At 42.2% G+C, this 16,332-nt stretch overlaps 1 protein-coding gene across 1 annotated transcript; it reads right to left on the bottom strand.

The window, feature by feature from the left end:
* Nucleotides 1-2,397: 2,397 nt before the first annotated feature.
* Nucleotides 2,398-14,714, bottom strand: slc2a6 (solute carrier family 2 member 6). The gene is made up of 11 exons (XM_035784911.1): nucleotides 14,597-14,714; nucleotides 14,321-14,474; nucleotides 13,908-14,017; nucleotides 7,247-7,343; nucleotides 6,340-6,439; nucleotides 6,015-6,226; nucleotides 5,775-5,924; nucleotides 4,675-4,783; nucleotides 4,254-4,430; nucleotides 3,976-4,121; nucleotides 2,398-2,900 (listed from the first exon to the last, which is right to left on the bottom strand). The coding sequence occupies exons 1-11, from the start codon at nucleotides 14,641-14,643 to the stop codon at nucleotides 2,739-2,741; spliced, it is 1,464 nt and encodes a 487-aa protein (XP_035640804.1). The 5' UTR covers nucleotides 14,644-14,714; the 3' UTR covers nucleotides 2,398-2,738.
* Between the last annotated feature and the right edge of the window lie 1,618 nt (nucleotides 14,715-16,332).

Here is a 16,332-nt window from a genome sequence, read left to right as displayed (position 1 = left end):
CAAAAAGGGTTTTGCCAACAAGTACTAAGTCATGTTTTGCAGAGGGGTCAAATACTTATTTCCCTCATTAAAATGCAAATCAATGTATAACATTGTTGACATGCGTTTTTCTGGATTTTTGTTGTTGTTATTCAATCTCTCACTGTTCAAATAAACCTACCATTACATTTTTTTGACTGATCATTTCTTTGTCATTCGGCAAAAGTACAAAATCAGCAGGAGATCAAATACTTTTCCCCCTCACTGTAGCTCCCGCTTCATATTTTCTGGTCTTAGAAATTCAACCACTTGCAACCTTAGCTTACACCGTGGTTTGCATGGTCTAATGTAAATTGCGTCCATAGGCTCTCTCCCTCCATACTCCATGGCAGCAAAGATAGAGAGTTTCTATCAGGAATTTATGACCATTGTAAAACCTGATGTGGGAGAGAGAGTGAGAGGGGGGGAGCCACGATATACACCCCAAAAGGGCCACATTGTGACACTACCTCGAGAGGTTTCATCTTTATTTTTCATAGCTGTCTACATACCACCACATACCGATGCTGGCACTAAGACCGCACTCAATGAGCTGTATTCAGCCATGAGTAAACAGGAAAATGCTCATCCAGAGGCGGCGCTCCTAGTGGCCGGCAACTTTAATGCAGGGAAACTTAAATCTGTTTCACCAGATTTCTATCAGCGTGTTAAATGTGCAACCAGAGGGGAAAGAAAACTCTAGACCACCTTTACTCCACACACAAAGATGCATACAAAGCTATCCCATGCACTCCATTTGACAAATTTGACCATAACTCTATCCTCCCAATTCCTGTTTACAATAATAAATTCAAGCAGGAAGCACCAGTGACAATGTCAATAAATAAAGTAGTCAGATGAAGCAGATACTAAGCTACAGGACTGTTTTGCTAGCACAGACTGGAATATGTTCCAGGATTCTTCCAATGGCATTGAGTTGGCTTCGTCAATAAGTGCAATGACATCATTCCCACAGTGACCCTATTTTTAAAAAACATTTTACCTTTATTTAACTAGGCAAGTCAGCCTATGAACAGTGGGTTAACTGCCTTGTTCATGGTCAGAACAACATATTTTGTACCTTGTCAGCTCAGCAATTCGATCTTGCAACCTTCCGGTTAGTAGTCCAACGCTATAACCACTAGGCTACCTGCTGCCCATGTGGACAGTTGATGTCAGAGGTTTACATACACCAGCTTCAATTGGCGGCAGATAGCCTAACATTCTCCTGCAAAATGTCTTGATAAACTTCAGAATTCATTTTTCCGTCGATGATAATAGCAAGCTGTCCAGGCCCTGAGGCAGCAAAGCAGCCCCAAACTGATGCACCCTCCACCATACTTTACAGTTGGGATGAGGTTTTGATGTTAGTGTGCTGTGCCTTTGTTTCTCAACACATAGTGTTGTGTGTTCCTTCCAAACAAATCAACTGAAGTTTCATCTGTCCACAGAATATTTTGCCAGTAGCGCTGTGGAACATCCAGGTGCACTTTTGCAAACTTCTTACGTGCAGCAATGTTTTTCTTGGACAGCAGTGGCTTCTTCTGTGGTGTCCTCCCATGAATACCATTCTTGTTTAGTGTTTAATGTATCGTAGACTCGTCAACAGAGATGTTAGCATGTTCCAGAGATTTCTGTAAGTCTTTAGCTGACTCTCTAGGATTCTTCTTAACCTCATTGAGCATTCTGCGTTGTGCTCTTGCAGTCAACTTTGCAGGATGGCCACTCCTAAGGAGAGTACCAACAGTGCTGAACTTTCTCCATTTATAGACCATTTGTCTTACTGTGAACTAATGAACATCAAGGCTTTTATAGATACTTTTGTAACCCTTTCCAGCTTAATGCAAGTCAACAATTCTTAATCTTAGGTCTTCTGATATCTTTTGTTCGAGGCATGGTTCACATCAGGCAATGCTTCTTGTAAATAGCAAACTGAAATTTTGTGAGTGTTTTTTTATAGGGCAAGGCAGCTCTTAACAACATCTCCAATCTCTTCTCATTGATTGGACTCCAGGTTAGCTGATTCCTGACTCCAATTAGCTTTTGGAAAAGTCATTAGCCTAGGGGATCACATGCTTTTCCAACCTACACTAAGAATGTTTAAATTATGTATTCAATATAGACAAGAAAAATACAATAATGTTTGTGTTATTAGTTTAAGCACACTATGTTTGCATATTGTTGTGACTTAGATGAAGATCAGATTCAATTTGATGACCAAATCCAGGTATCTCCAAAGGGTTCACATACTTTTTCTTGCCATGGTAATTGTGTATGATCATCTTCACTTTTTTTGGTAAAAGTAAACGTCTCATTGCTGTTTGTGGAAGAAGGCAAAAGGGTAAGGGTGAGTTTGAATACAAAGGGAATTGAGCCATCTAATTCTGAAACTGGTTTATGGTTAATTTGTCTGTGTGTTACTTTGACAGTCTAACCTCCATTCCCAATGTTCAAATATATAACCTTTTGTTACAGGTACATGAAGTTGACAGGCAGACAATGGTATTTTCACATGTGTATGTATGTAAAGTCCTTTTACAATTAAATATATGTATGAGTGATTAATACAACGATATCATGAAGATCCAAGAACAGTGCCTTTGTCCTTTAAAAAACATTTAAATCCTGGAATTGAACACCTGAATAAAATCAATTCATACAAATGACTGCGTCATGTTGATGAAGTCCACAATGCTCCAGTAAGTAACAGCAAAGAGGTGCTATGTGTCAATGATGGTGAAACTGCGTCCAGTCCGGAAATAGTTCTCAATCTCCTCCAGTGATCTGTTCCTGGTCTCAGGGACACACACGGCGGTGAAAATTATGTTCACCACACACACCACCGAGAAGAACAGGAACGGAACAAACAGTCCATAGGTCTCCTGTAGAAAACATGGACAACATCTCATTACACAAGCTTTGTAACACAAAACCATTTTCTATTAGTCGTTGAATGTAGGATTGTAATTTGGGATGTTGTTGGTGGTGAGTAATAATGTATAAGGGACAAGGATGAATATTTCACATTAACAACATACACGGATGGGATTAGATTAAGCTGTCCCAGGCTGAGCCGGGCTATGGCCCATTACGTGACCGGTAATCTGCAGCTGCTCTATCATAATGTCAACAATGCAACAGTGCATCATTCAGATACATACATCTCTTTTCCATAAAATGCATGCTCTAATTTTAAAACTGGTTTTTCATTGGGAAGGCAGATAAAGCATTTTAATCAAAAGCAATCACTTTTCACACAGAACCATACTGAATCATACTTAACCAACTTCGCAGTTGGCCAGAACAGGCACCCAGCTCAAGCCCAGGAGGCAGCCCGGTGTCACGCCTTGGTCTTAGTATTTTGTGTTTTCTTTCATTATTTGTTCAGGCCAGGGTGTGACATGGGTTTATTGTGTTGTCGTATTGTTTTTTTTGTAGGCATTGGGATTGTGGCTGATTAGGGGTGTGTCTAGCATAGGCTTGGCTGCCTGAGGCGGTTCTCAATCAGAGTCAGGTGATTCTCGTTGTCTCTGATTGGGAACCATATTTAGGTAGCCTGGGTTTCACTGTGCATTTTGTGGGTGATTGTTCCTGTCTCTGTGTTAGTTATTCACCAGACAGGCTGTATAGGTTTTCACGTTCCGTTTGTTGTTTTGTATTATTTATAGTTATTTCATGTATCGCTATTCTTCATTAAAGAACATGAGTAACCACCACGCTGCATTTTGGTCCGACTCTCCTTCAACAGACGAACGCCGTTACACCCGGTTCCAAATTGAATACAATAACTGCTAACCCAGATCCCCTCAAGTTCAGTTAAAGAGATGGGTAGGGAAATTACAGTCTTTGAATGTCATAGTAAGAGGATTTATGTTAATTGTAGTCTGTTAAATATTTGTCATTAAAATGTACCCACACATTGGATTAGTAGTCAGAGTAATGCAGCAATGAACTCACCACCACATGAATAAAGACATGACTCAAGACAAAGGCAGTCAACCAGCTGACCCCCACACACAGGCCTGACGCGACCCCCCGTGCTCCCAGAGGCAAGATCTCAGACATCAGAAGCCAAGTGATTGGGCCCCATCCCAGAGCATAACCTTGATGAGAAAGGAGCAGCACGGGCAAAAAAGATTACAGCAGGCCTATGTGAAACCACCCAAGTGTGTTGAGTGTGTTTGGGAAATTACGCATTAAACGTGTATTTCCTCAATCAAGACTCAGAATCCTACCAAATATAAAGACCATGGTGCTTATTAATGGGATGAGGGTGAGGGCGTTGAAGGCAGCTTCCCCCTGCTGTGCTATGAGGTCTGTGGGGAGCACAGTACCAGTCAGGTTACCGGAGGGGCAGGGTGTGGTGTGGGAGTACATGTTCATTGTAAGGGTAGCGAGAAACATCAGGAACCCTGCAGAGGAAGAACAAGTGAACAGAAATGAAGTCAAATAAAAATGTTACTTTTTTAATTTAAAAAATTCACGATAACACAGTTGCACCTATGGTACACTGGTTAAATCTGTGGGTCACTTCTGAAGGGCCTATTCGCAGAGCTCAGTGATGATTTTATGGCTTTACTCGTTTGAAAATCATGACTCTGGTCCCTGTCAGAGTACGGAACATGTTATTGTCACTTGGCCTACGAACGCACCCACCTGAGGTATAGAGGAGGGCCTTCCTTCCGGCCTTGTCCATCAAACTGGCAGCAATCACCACAGACAGCAGTCGAATTGCTCCCACCAGCGCAGCATCATACTTAGGTTCCTAGATCAAAGTGGATGCATTTTTTTTCAACTGGCAAAGGTAATATAAAATGTCCTGGGTTATAAATGTCACGCCTTGGTCATTGTATTTTGTGTTTTCGTTATATTTTGGTCAGGCCAGGGTGTGACATGGGTTTATATATTGTATTTTCGTATTGGGGTTTGTAGTATTTGGGATTGCGGCTGAGTAGGGGTGTTGTATAGGCTTGGCTGCCTGAGGCGGTTCTCAATCAGAGTCAGGTGATTCTCGTTGTCTCTGATTGGGAACCGTATTTAGGTAGCCGGGGTTTCTCTGTGTATTTCGTGGGTGATTGTTCCTGTCTCTGTGTAGGTTCACCAGATAGGCTGTAATTAGATTTCACGTTCCGTTTGTTGTTTTGTATTTTGTAATAGTTATTTCATGTATCGCGATCCTTCATTAAAGATCATGAGTAACCACCGCGCTGCATTTCGGTCCGACTCTCTTTTGACAAACGAAGAACGCCGTTACAATAAATGACATGTTCTGTAACATCATGTTCTGTAACATCATGTTCTGTAACATCAAGGTACTGAGGTAAAGGAGACATTTCCTGATATAACAGATTGTGTCGTAAGCTCACCCCACAGCTTGAAATGTCTCCACTGGTGCAGCCAAATTGCTAGCTTTTCTGTGGCGCAGCTGGTTAGTACGTTGTCAAACAGGGTGGATACGTGTGTTGGCGAGGCAGAGGGCACGAGACCAAGTACCGGTAAAGATGTGAGCGGGGAAGCAATACTGCTAAGCAGCACAATGCCTGTTACACCAATACAGTTTAACTTGATCCCACCTAATCCATTACCCTTTTTTCACAATCGTTCCAACCTGAACCAAACTGAGCTGGCTCAGATATTTCCAAATATTCCAGCAGTTTCAGAAACTATGGTAGATGCGTAACCAGACCAGCTCAGTGCAGCTTGGTTTGGCTCAGTAGTGTGAAAAGCCCCATAGCAGGGAGACAAAAGACACGTACCAGGAAGACATCAGTCTTGTGGAAGATGGGCTCCAGATACACCAGGATGGGAGTTATGCCAGTCATCTGCTGAAGGAACCTCATCACTATGGAGATCAGGATGGGCTTGTAGTAAAATGGCGTTGTCAAATCGGACCACCTGATTCTCCCCTGGAGGAAAGGAGAAACACCAAATGTATTCAATCCGAACATCTACAGTAAGTCTTTGGAGGCAGTCAAACCAAAGTACTGTCTGTGTACCTGAGACGAGATACTGAGTTCAATCCTGTTGAACTCTGTCATGAAGTCTGAGTCGGGCCCCCTCAGAAACTCCAGGGCCTTGCAGGCCTGCTCCTGTTTGCCACAGATGATGAGGTAGCGGGGAGAGTTGGGCATGAAGCACAGCAGCAGCAGCATGAGCAGAGCTGGGATCTCCCCCACCACAGCCAGCCACCGCCATGGAACCACCAGCCCTTCACCAAACGCATACAAACTCAAAGATCTTAACAGCAACATAGACCTCCTGGATGGCCTCCTACAGTATCTACCCATGTATGAGATGTGTCAGAGGGAGATTGGTTCTTACCAAGGGCATAGAGTGACAGGGCTCCAAACACAGCAGTGATTTGAGGGCACGATCCCAAAGCCCCCCTAACTTTGGGGTGGGAGATCTCCGATATATACACCTGGAGCAGTGCAAGAGAAGAGAACACAACAACATCATCACTAATGTAAGGTGTGACAGTAAGCCCATAAGCCTGTTGTCTAAGATGGGTTTATATTTCCTGGAGAGGGGATTTCAGGACACATCAATAGATCAGGTTAACCATAACATATTCTGAAGTCCACAGCAGTATCTAAATGGTCCAACTCTTTGTTATTGGATAAAGCATCAGAAGAGCACACAGTGGTATAAAGTACTTATGTAAAAAATACTTTAAAGAACTACTTAAGTACAGATACCCCCAAAAATGACTTAACTGTTTATATTTTTGACAACATTTACTTTACCACATTACTAAAGAAAATAACGTCATTTTTAATCAATACATTTTCTCTGACACCCAAAAATACTTGTTACATTTTGAATGCTTAGCAGTACGGGGAAATGTTCCTGTTCACACACTTATCAAGGGAACATCCCTGGTCATCCCTACTGCCTCTGATCTGGCGGACTCATTAAACACAAATGCTTCACTTGTAAATTATATATTAAGTTTTGGAGTGTGCCCCTGGCTATACATAAATAAATAAAACACATAAAAATGGGTAATATAAGGAATTTGAAATGATTTATACTTTTACTTTTGATACTAAAGTATATTTTAGCAAATTCATTTACTTTTGATAGTGAAGTATATTTAAAACCAAATACCTTTAGACATTTACTCTAGTATTTTACTGGGTGACTTTTACTTGAGTAATTTTCTATTAAAGTATGACAATCGGGTACTTTTTCCACCACTGAGAGCACACAACATTATCAGACCTACAGGTATGGAAGCAGCAGTCATGCCACCAGCGATACCAGTCAGGAACCTGCCTAGGTGTAGCATCCAAGTAGCTTGTGCCCCTCCCATCACAATGTACCTGTAAGGGTTGCAAGGAGGTATACAACAAATATTTTTAATTTTAGCCAAACCACTTTGTTAAAAATTACCTTATGATGTAATGTGGCCTAATGCATTGGGTCTTTTCGTAAATACAATCAAATCAAATGTTATTGGTCACATACACATGGTTAGCAGATGTTATTGGTCACATACACATGGTTAGCAGATGTTATTGCGAGTGTAGTGAAATGCTTATGGTTCTAGACCCGAGGTAATATCTAACAATTGCATAACAAAACCTAATACACACAATCTAGTAAAGGAATGGGATAAGAATATATAAGTATAAAATATATGGATGAGCAGTGACAGAGTGGCTAAGATGCAATAGATACTGGAGGATACAGTATACATTATACACATATGAGATAAGTAATGTGAGATATGTAAACATTCTTAAAGTGGCATTATTAAAGTGACTAGTGTTCCATTTATTAAAGTGGCCAATGATATCAAGTCTGTAGGTAGGTAGCCGCCTCTCTGTGCAAGTGATGGCTGTTTAACAATCTGATAACCTTGAGATAGAAGCTGTTTTCAATCTCTCTGTCCCAGCTTTGATGCACCTGTTCTGATCTCGCCTTATGGATGGAAGCAGGGTGAACAGGTATTGGCTCGGTTGGTTATTGCCCTTGATGATCTTTTTTGCCTTCCTGTGACATCGGGTGTTGTAAGTGTCCTGGAGGGCAGGTAGTTTGCCCCCAGTGATGCGTTGTGCAGACCGCACCACCCTCTGGAGAGCCCTGAGGTTGTGAGCGGTGCAGTTGCTGTACCAGGCGGTGATACAGCCCGACAGGATGCTCTCAGTTGTGCACCTGTAAAAGTTAGTGAGGGTTTTCGGTGACAAGCCACATTTTTTCAGCCTCCTGAGGTTAAAGGGGCACTGTCTGTGTGGGTAGACCATTTCAGTTTGTTGGTGATATGTACACCGAGGAACTTAAAACTTTCCACCTTCTCCACTGCTGTCCCATCAATTTGGATAGGGGGGTGCTCCCTTTGCTGTTTCCTGAAGTCCACGATCATCTCTTTTGTTTTGCTGACATTGAGTGAAGGGTTATTTTCCTGACACCACACTCCGAGGTCCCTCACCTTCTCCCTGTAGGCTGTCTCATCGTTGTCCCCAGCTAACCATGTTTACATGAAACAGAGTATGTTACAATCCCGGATATCTCTTTGGAAAGAAACTATTTTTTTGCAATAGTTTTTTATTGGTTTTTAAAAGTAGATATTAAGACAGTACATAATGTACAGCAACAACATAAATACAGCAACAAGCTACATTGATACCATCCTATGCAACAGCTGTAAGACAATATATATATATTTTTAAATAATCAAAATTACATAATAATATACATACATACACATGATATATATATACATACACATGATATATATATATATATATATATATATATATATATATATATATATATATATATATATATATATATAAACTCATATATAAACGCGTTTATTTTAAGGAAACATAACATGTGCAAATATTTGTATGAACATAATAAGATTCAACAACTGAGACATAAACTGAACAAGTTCCACAGACATGTGACTAACAGAAATTGAATAATGTGTCCCTGAACAAAGGGGGGGTCAAAATCAAAAGTAACAGTCAGTATCTGGTGTGGCCACCAGCTTCATCAAGTACTGCAGTGCATCTACTCATGGACTGCACCAGAATTGCCAGTTCTTGCTGTGAGATGTTACCCCACTCTTCCACAAAGGCACCTGCAAGTTCCCGGACATTTCTGGGGGGAATGGCCCTGTCCCTAGCCCTCACCCTCTGATCCAACAGGTCCCAGACGTGCTCAATGGGATTAAAATCTGGGCTCTTCACTGGCCATGGCAGAACACTTGCATTCCTGTCTTGCAGGAAATCACACACAGAATGAGCAGTATGGCTGGTGGCACTGTCATGCTGGAGGGTCATGTCAGGATGAGCTTGCAGGAAGGGTACCACATGAGGGAGGAGGATGTCTTCCCAGTAAGCACAGAATTGAGATTGCCTGCAATGACAACAAGCTCAGTCCGATGATTCTGTGACACACCGCCCCAGACCATGGCGGACCCTCCACCTCCAAATCGATCCCACTCCAGAGTACAGGCCTCGGTGTAACACTCATTCCTTCAACGATAAATGCGAATCAAACCATCATCCCTGGTGAGACAAAACCGCGACTCGTCAGTGAAGAACACTTTTTGCCAGTCCTGTCTGGTCCAGCGACGGTGGGTTTGTGCCCATAGGCGACGTTGTTGCCGGTGATGTCTGGTGAGGACCTGCCTTTCATCAGGCCTACAAGCCCTCAATCCAGCCCCTCTCAGCCTATTGCGGACAGTCTGAGCACTGATGGAGGGATTGTGCATTCCTGGTGTAACTCGGGCAGTTGTTGTTGCCATCCTGTACCAGTCCCGCAGGTGTGATGTTCGGATGTACCAATCCTGTGCAGGTGCTGTTACACGTGGTCTGCCACTGCGAGGACGATCGATCAGCTGTCCGTCCTGTCTCCCTGGGGAGCTGTCTTAGGCGTCTCACAGTACGGACATTGCAATTTATTGCCCTGGCCACATCTGCAGTCCTCATGCCTCCTTGCAGCATGCCTAAGGCACGTTCACGCAAATGAGCAGGGACCCTGGGCATCTTTCTTCTGGTGTTTTTCAGTCAGTAGAAAGGCCTATTTAGTGTCCTAAGTTTTCATAAATGTGACCTTAATTGCCTACCGTCTGTAAGCTGTTAGTGTCTTAACGACCCTTCCACAGGTGCATGTTCATAAATTGTTTATGGTTCATTGAGCAAGCATGGGAAACAGTTTAAACCCTTTACAATGAAGATTTATGAAGTTATTTGGATTTTTATGAATTATCTTTGAAAGACAGGGTCCTGAAAAAAGGACATTTATTTATATATAAAATGTTTATATATACATTTTTGTCCGATATCACCTTCGGCTCTACGAACAGAACATCTCTGTGAATCAAAAAAGGAGAGCCACGGCATTTAGCATGAAACTTGGAATGGAATATCTGTGAGAATCCTCCCAGTTTTAGTCTAGCCTCTAGAATGATCCGTAATGCAAAAATGTGTTTATCTGCCTTTAATTTCTGTAAATGGGTAAATACCTTACTACATTTGACTGGGTGGTTCAAATGCGCGTGTTCCAACTGACAAATTTAGCTACTGCCCTGCCTAGCCTATTTGGCAATGCCATAGTTAAGAGTAAAACCTTTAAAACCTTTGAAAACCTCTGCAAGGGGGACAGGGAGGTGGGGGAACAAAGAAAACAAAATAAATAACTAATAGTAATTATAATAAAACATTTAATTAAAAACATACTTTCATATTGAGGAGAACTAGTATGAACTGTAACACCCCAGTACTGGCCTCTCCCCAAATGAGATGCTGCACGAACCCCTAGTACACACTTACACCACATACCGATAACAGCTTACCTAGAGAGACTGAGCCTCACCCGAACGTATCCAAATACACACACACACACACACACACACACACACACACACACACACACACACACACACACACACACACACACACACACACACACACACACACACACACACACACACACACACACACACACACACACACACACACACACACACAGATTAGTGAATTCCTTGTCATATGGCATAACATACAAACTTTCAATGTACATTTTTATGTAATTTATAGTGTCTGAGAGTAAATATCTCAGTGTGGTTACCCTGTTACTTTTGTGTTCTGTAACACTTCAATTATGTTTTGATAATTTAAGATAACCTCACATTACACAGTCAACAGGCTAATAAAAGGACAGGAAACAAAATAACAAACAGATTTGAGTATACTGTAACGTGCCGCAATTCACAATAGCCCCTTTCAAAACACCCAGTTCAACCAGCTCTTATTGCTAAAATAGCAGGGCTGTGCAGGTCAATAATTATACCATTAACTTGTATGCCCTGTCTAGTGAATTTAGTTGGTATGACATGTAACTCCAGGTGGAGTAACAGTCCCTTGCAGGACAAGTAACCAGTCGGTTAACAGATCAACAACAGTAACGCCCATGTAGCAGGATGGCCCAGTTCAGTCCTTAAACTGGCTAGCATAGTGTACCTCCTGATTGCCAAATAGCCCGTTGCTTCCTAGCTTGGTTTGTTAGGCTAAAATTTCACCAAACATTAGAAAGAGAACTGAATTACTGTTGTGTTCGATCTTCACTTGTGTGTCAAATTCTTCAGAATGAAACCCTTAGCTAGCGCTGGATCTGAGATGCTTTTCCGAACGCCATCTGGGGTTGTTATCCTCAAATCCATAGGGTACCACAGGTCATAACAGATTCCCTCACAGACCCTGATCATAGCCCTCTGCTTGGTAAGCGCTTGAGTGTAGTCAGGATAGATTCGAATCCAAATGTGGATATCACTTGTTTGACCTCGGCTGCTTTGCGGAGGATTTCTTCTTTCTCTTGGTAGTAGTGGCATCTAATCACGAATGCTTGTGGTGGCTGGTCATCTCTCGGTCTCTCTCTTTGGGCACGATGTGCACGAGTGCCAATTGTAGCATCTCTGCCATGAACTATGTAGTGCACTTGCCATCCTCTTGTCTCGCTCTCACATCTGCCACACGTAAATTCGTATGACGGGATAAAGCCTCCAAATTGTAGTTGTTCTCTTGAAGTTACTTGATTTCCTTTTTTCATTTGGAGAACATGCCTTTCCAGCGTGGTGATCGAGTCTGAGTGGCCATTAGCCGCTGTCTCCAGGCTGGTCATGCGGTCATCCTCTCTCAGCTGGCTAACCTGTTGGCTCTGCCAACTGCATCTCTGCATTTTCATCCATTTTGTCAATGAATTCCTGCTTAATTTATGTTAATGCCTGTAGAATACCTTCTTGTCCATTTGCCTCGGATGTGTATAATGAGGATTCTGTGTTATGCACTATAGCCCATTACCATATATGTGATTGAATATTATCTGCTGTTGGCTTGTGTGGATGTATGTACGTGTTATGCAACATAGCTGACTTGAAACATTGTTAACAGTTTTAGGGCCATGGGCCTTTCTCATGATGGAAAAATACAGAATAACATGGAGACAGGAACTGTGCAATGAGTTGAGGGGGGCACATTCAGAAAGTAGTGTTGCGAGAACAAACGGTGCGAGATAACGGTATCGAGCATGAGCGCATAGATATTCTTCACAGCAACAGTTACATCTATCAACTGGAGTGCCTGGGGCCCGGGACCAGCTCTACGCCAACAATCAACGATAGGCTGGGTGAGTCTAAACCACGCCCGGTCTCTACTCTGACAGGCCGGCTCGGAAGCAGGAACTTTTTCTGTCAGAGTATATTTATAATATCTTTGTCAAGAACAAGTCAGTTCTCTGTTTGCCCTGCGAGGTGGGACAGAGAGCCCGTATACACGAAAATTGCTTTTACCACTTATTGCTTAGCTAATAAAAAATACATAGTATACAATCGGTGACTCAGTGTCATACTTATCCTGATACCAGATTCGAATTGACGCAACCCTGACAGTATTGTTCAGCCATTGGTGTAGCCTCATGGTCCTTGGCTATGATAGCTGGTCTGTTAGCATGAGCCTTGGGCTGATTCTTGCGGTTGGTGCATGGCATCGTCGACAAAGACGTGAAAGTAAGGTATTTTGATCAAAATGACAAAATGCCCATGTTTTGGAACAAACCAATCAAATATTTAAATGTTCTAGTGAGGAGCTCAGAAAAGTACGTCTCACATGGCACCGCTCCACACTTGAGCCTTTGGAAAGCAAATAGTGCCCTGATTTTGTTGACTTTTTTAACTTAGGGATTGAACATTAACGAGTAGTATACAGTACTAGGATGCGGTGGGTGGTGGGCACGCATCCGAAGCCTCACTAGAAGACCGCTCCGGCACCCTCTCCTCCGGCAGCGTTGTTTTGGGTCAGCCTCTGGAATCAGTTCAAATGGGTCCGCTTTGGGAAAGTGGTATTCCTGGTCATAGTGCTGGTTGTGATGGTAAGTTGACGTCTCTCTGGTTGGATCTAGCCTGTTCAGTGGAAGTTTTCAGCTCCTCTCTCAGCTGGCTAACCTGAATTTGTAGCTCTGCCAACTGCATCTCTGCATTTTCCTCCATTTTGTCAATGAATTCCTGCTTAATTTCAGTTAATTTTATTCAATAGTTCTTCCCGGCTGTATGTAATAACACTTAAGGTTTTCTGGGCTAACAATGTAAGAAATAATACATTAAAAAAATAATACTGCACATTTTCTTAAGGATTAGAAGCGATGCTGCCATCTCTATCGGCGCGGCGCCGTCTTGGTAGTAGTGTATATGAGTATTCAGACCCTTTCCCCTTTTCCACATTTTGTTACATTACAGCCTTATTCTAAATTGGATTAAATGACTTTCTTCTTCTCATCAATCTACACTTCATGACAAAGTAATGTATTTGTTCCTTGTTCTTTCAGTAAATAACCAAAAAATGTATATTTCCATCCAGAACATGTGTACATTGCTTACGTACCCTACTGTTGAGGGGACTGCTGACACCATGATGCTCAACTTCCGGCCAATCAGGTCATTCAGAAGCATGGCACCAAGTCCTCCTGCTGCTGCCCCCAGTGTGAAAATAGACTAATAAACGAAACAGTCACTGCACAGTCAAATAGGGACATGCTTAAAACGAAAGAGGAATGTTGCAGGACATAGTGCTACTTACACTTACATCTCACACTTTATACTGAATGGGTCAAGTATATGGATTGTCTGATTGACTTGACAATATAGCTGTACTTTTATTTAAAAATATATATATATACATTATCATTGAGTTAAGGCATTATCTTATTGGCTGTCATCGGAAAACATTCTCTTAATGAAGGAGACACTGAATGAATGAGAAGACATCTATTGTTTTTCCCGCTCTGTCTCACTCACCCCAAACCAGGCTATCTGTTCTGTGTCCATTCTCAATTGGGGGTTATCACTGTTTTTGAGTTGAGGGATCACTGGGGAGGGGTACACCAAGGCATAGCCGAAATTGAAATTCCCCAAAACAGCAGAAAAAACAGCGAGGTATAGCCTGGCATTGCTGTGAATGAAAAAAAGGAAGTAATACGAATAAACAACTTCTTTTATTTTAAATAGCATTTGGTCAGAATCTCTGATGGCTTTGATAGAAAGCAGCACATAAATTATATGATTGTAGCCTACCTTGTGCGCGATGTGGGCTTGATTATTAGCGGTGTTTTCTCCTCCATTTTCCTTGTAGCAACCTGTACGAATAAGTCTTAAACTAGTTCTAATGCTATTGTCATTTAACAAGCTGAAAGTGAAACTAGAGTTTTGCAATCACAACCAATTCCATTGTGTCATCATAGGAAGGAAGGGGAACATAAATCCCCAGTCTTGTCATATGATCATAATTCCTTGATTGAGCAACAGACCTAAACATATCTCATATAGCACACACATTGTTCAGTCATTACAGACTTGTCATTTACCAACAAATTATTTTAGTTTTTGTTTTAGGGGGTAGATCAGCTTTAATATAGCAGATAGATTATAGCTTCCATTAATGTAATTGTCTGCATCATATATTTTCTTTGTAAATATATATATATATTTTCCCTTTATAAATAATAATAATACGGGGCGGGGCGCTAGTGAGCACATTTAACATTACATTTAAGTCATTTAGCAGACGCTCTTATCCAGAGCGACTTACAAATTGGTGCATTCACCTTATGACATCCAGTGGAACAGCCACTTTACAATAGTGCATCTAAATCTTTTAGGGGGGGGTGAGAAGGATTACTTTATCCTATCCTAGGTATTCCTTAAAGAGGTGGAGTAGTAGTAGACGACTACCTTCTCCTCACCCCTGCTTAAATTTTATTTAAATTTTATTTAAATTCTACTTTTGCCCGACCAAAACGTTACAATGAGCAACTCCATGAGAAACAAGGCCAAGGGAAAACTAATTAATCAAAAAACAGAAATGAAAGATGGCAAAGTCCCCACCACAGCACAAGACGAGGATGGCGATGCTTGCGTTAGCCTGGCCGTAATTGCGAGCATGGCTAACCCTGACTCAGAGCCCTCACCGACTATTATATTAGCAGCTATCAAGAAAATGGAAGAGGACATGAACACTCGATTTAATCATCTCGACTCATCCTTACAGTCAGTCAGTGCAAGCCTCCCTGGCTGAACATACAACCCTCATTATTGATCTGGAAGGAAACACAGGTGACCACGAGACACGCATCGCCACCCTCGAGGGACAGTATGAAGAGCTACTAACAGCAAACAAAGCCATGAAACTCAAGCTAATTGACCTTGAGGGACGTTCAATGCGTTCAAATATCAAAATCACAGGCTTGGAAGAAAAAATTGAGAAGGGCAGACCAACACAGTTCTTGGCAGTATTTATACCAAAACTCTTAGGGATTGACCATTTCCCCCAAGGCCGAAAGTGGCTCTCCGCTGCGCTGCCGCATCATGATTGCCAAAATACACCACGGCTCGAGAGGGAAAAGATTCTGCGCCTGTCCCGCCAGCAATTCCCCATATCCTTCAACGGAGCTCGGGTTAACATATACCCAGACTACACTGCTGAGGTAACCAAGTAGCGCCAGGCCTTTGATGGAGCTCGGAAGAAGCTCAGAGATGCAGGAATCAGACATGGCCTCCTCTTCCCTGCTTGGCTGATTCTTAACCATGGTACGGTAGAGAAGGTGTTTTAAAAACCACAGGATGCCGAGTCTTTCATTGACAGGATTACTTCTATAGCCACCAACGCCTAGGACCATTAGGGCCGGCCAGAGCAGCTGTTCACAGTGATCGGTAGGCCGGTTTATCCCAGCGTTCTCAGTTATGATAGTGCTGTCATAGTCCTACAGGCGGGTAAAACTGCACCTGACCGATTTCCCTGTTTCAGTAGGGAC

This window comes from Oncorhynchus keta, chromosome 14 (assembly GCF_023373465.1).
Source record: "Oncorhynchus keta strain PuntledgeMale-10-30-2019 chromosome 14, Oket_V2, whole genome shotgun sequence".
NCBI classification, from domain to species: domain Eukaryota; kingdom Metazoa; phylum Chordata; class Actinopteri; order Salmoniformes; family Salmonidae; genus Oncorhynchus; species Oncorhynchus keta.
Note: the sequence above shows the minus strand (reverse complement) of the source record. Positions and strands in the feature narration are given on the sequence as shown.

Excerpts from the sequence above, each read along its gene's own strand:
- slc2a6 (XM_035784911.1), bottom strand. The coding sequence starts at position 14,643 with ATGGAGGAGAAAACACCGCTAATAATCAAGCCCACATCGCGCACAAG. Across the intron at positions 4,431-4,674 it reads GGCCCTCCTCTATACCTCAG|GGTTCCTGATGTTTCTCGCT; the intron begins GTGGGTGCGTTC and ends CTTCCTCTGCAG. Across the intron at positions 2,901-3,975 it reads ATGTCTTTATTCATGTGGTG|GAGACCTATGGACTGTTTGT; the intron begins GTGAGTTCATTG and ends TGTTTTCTACAG.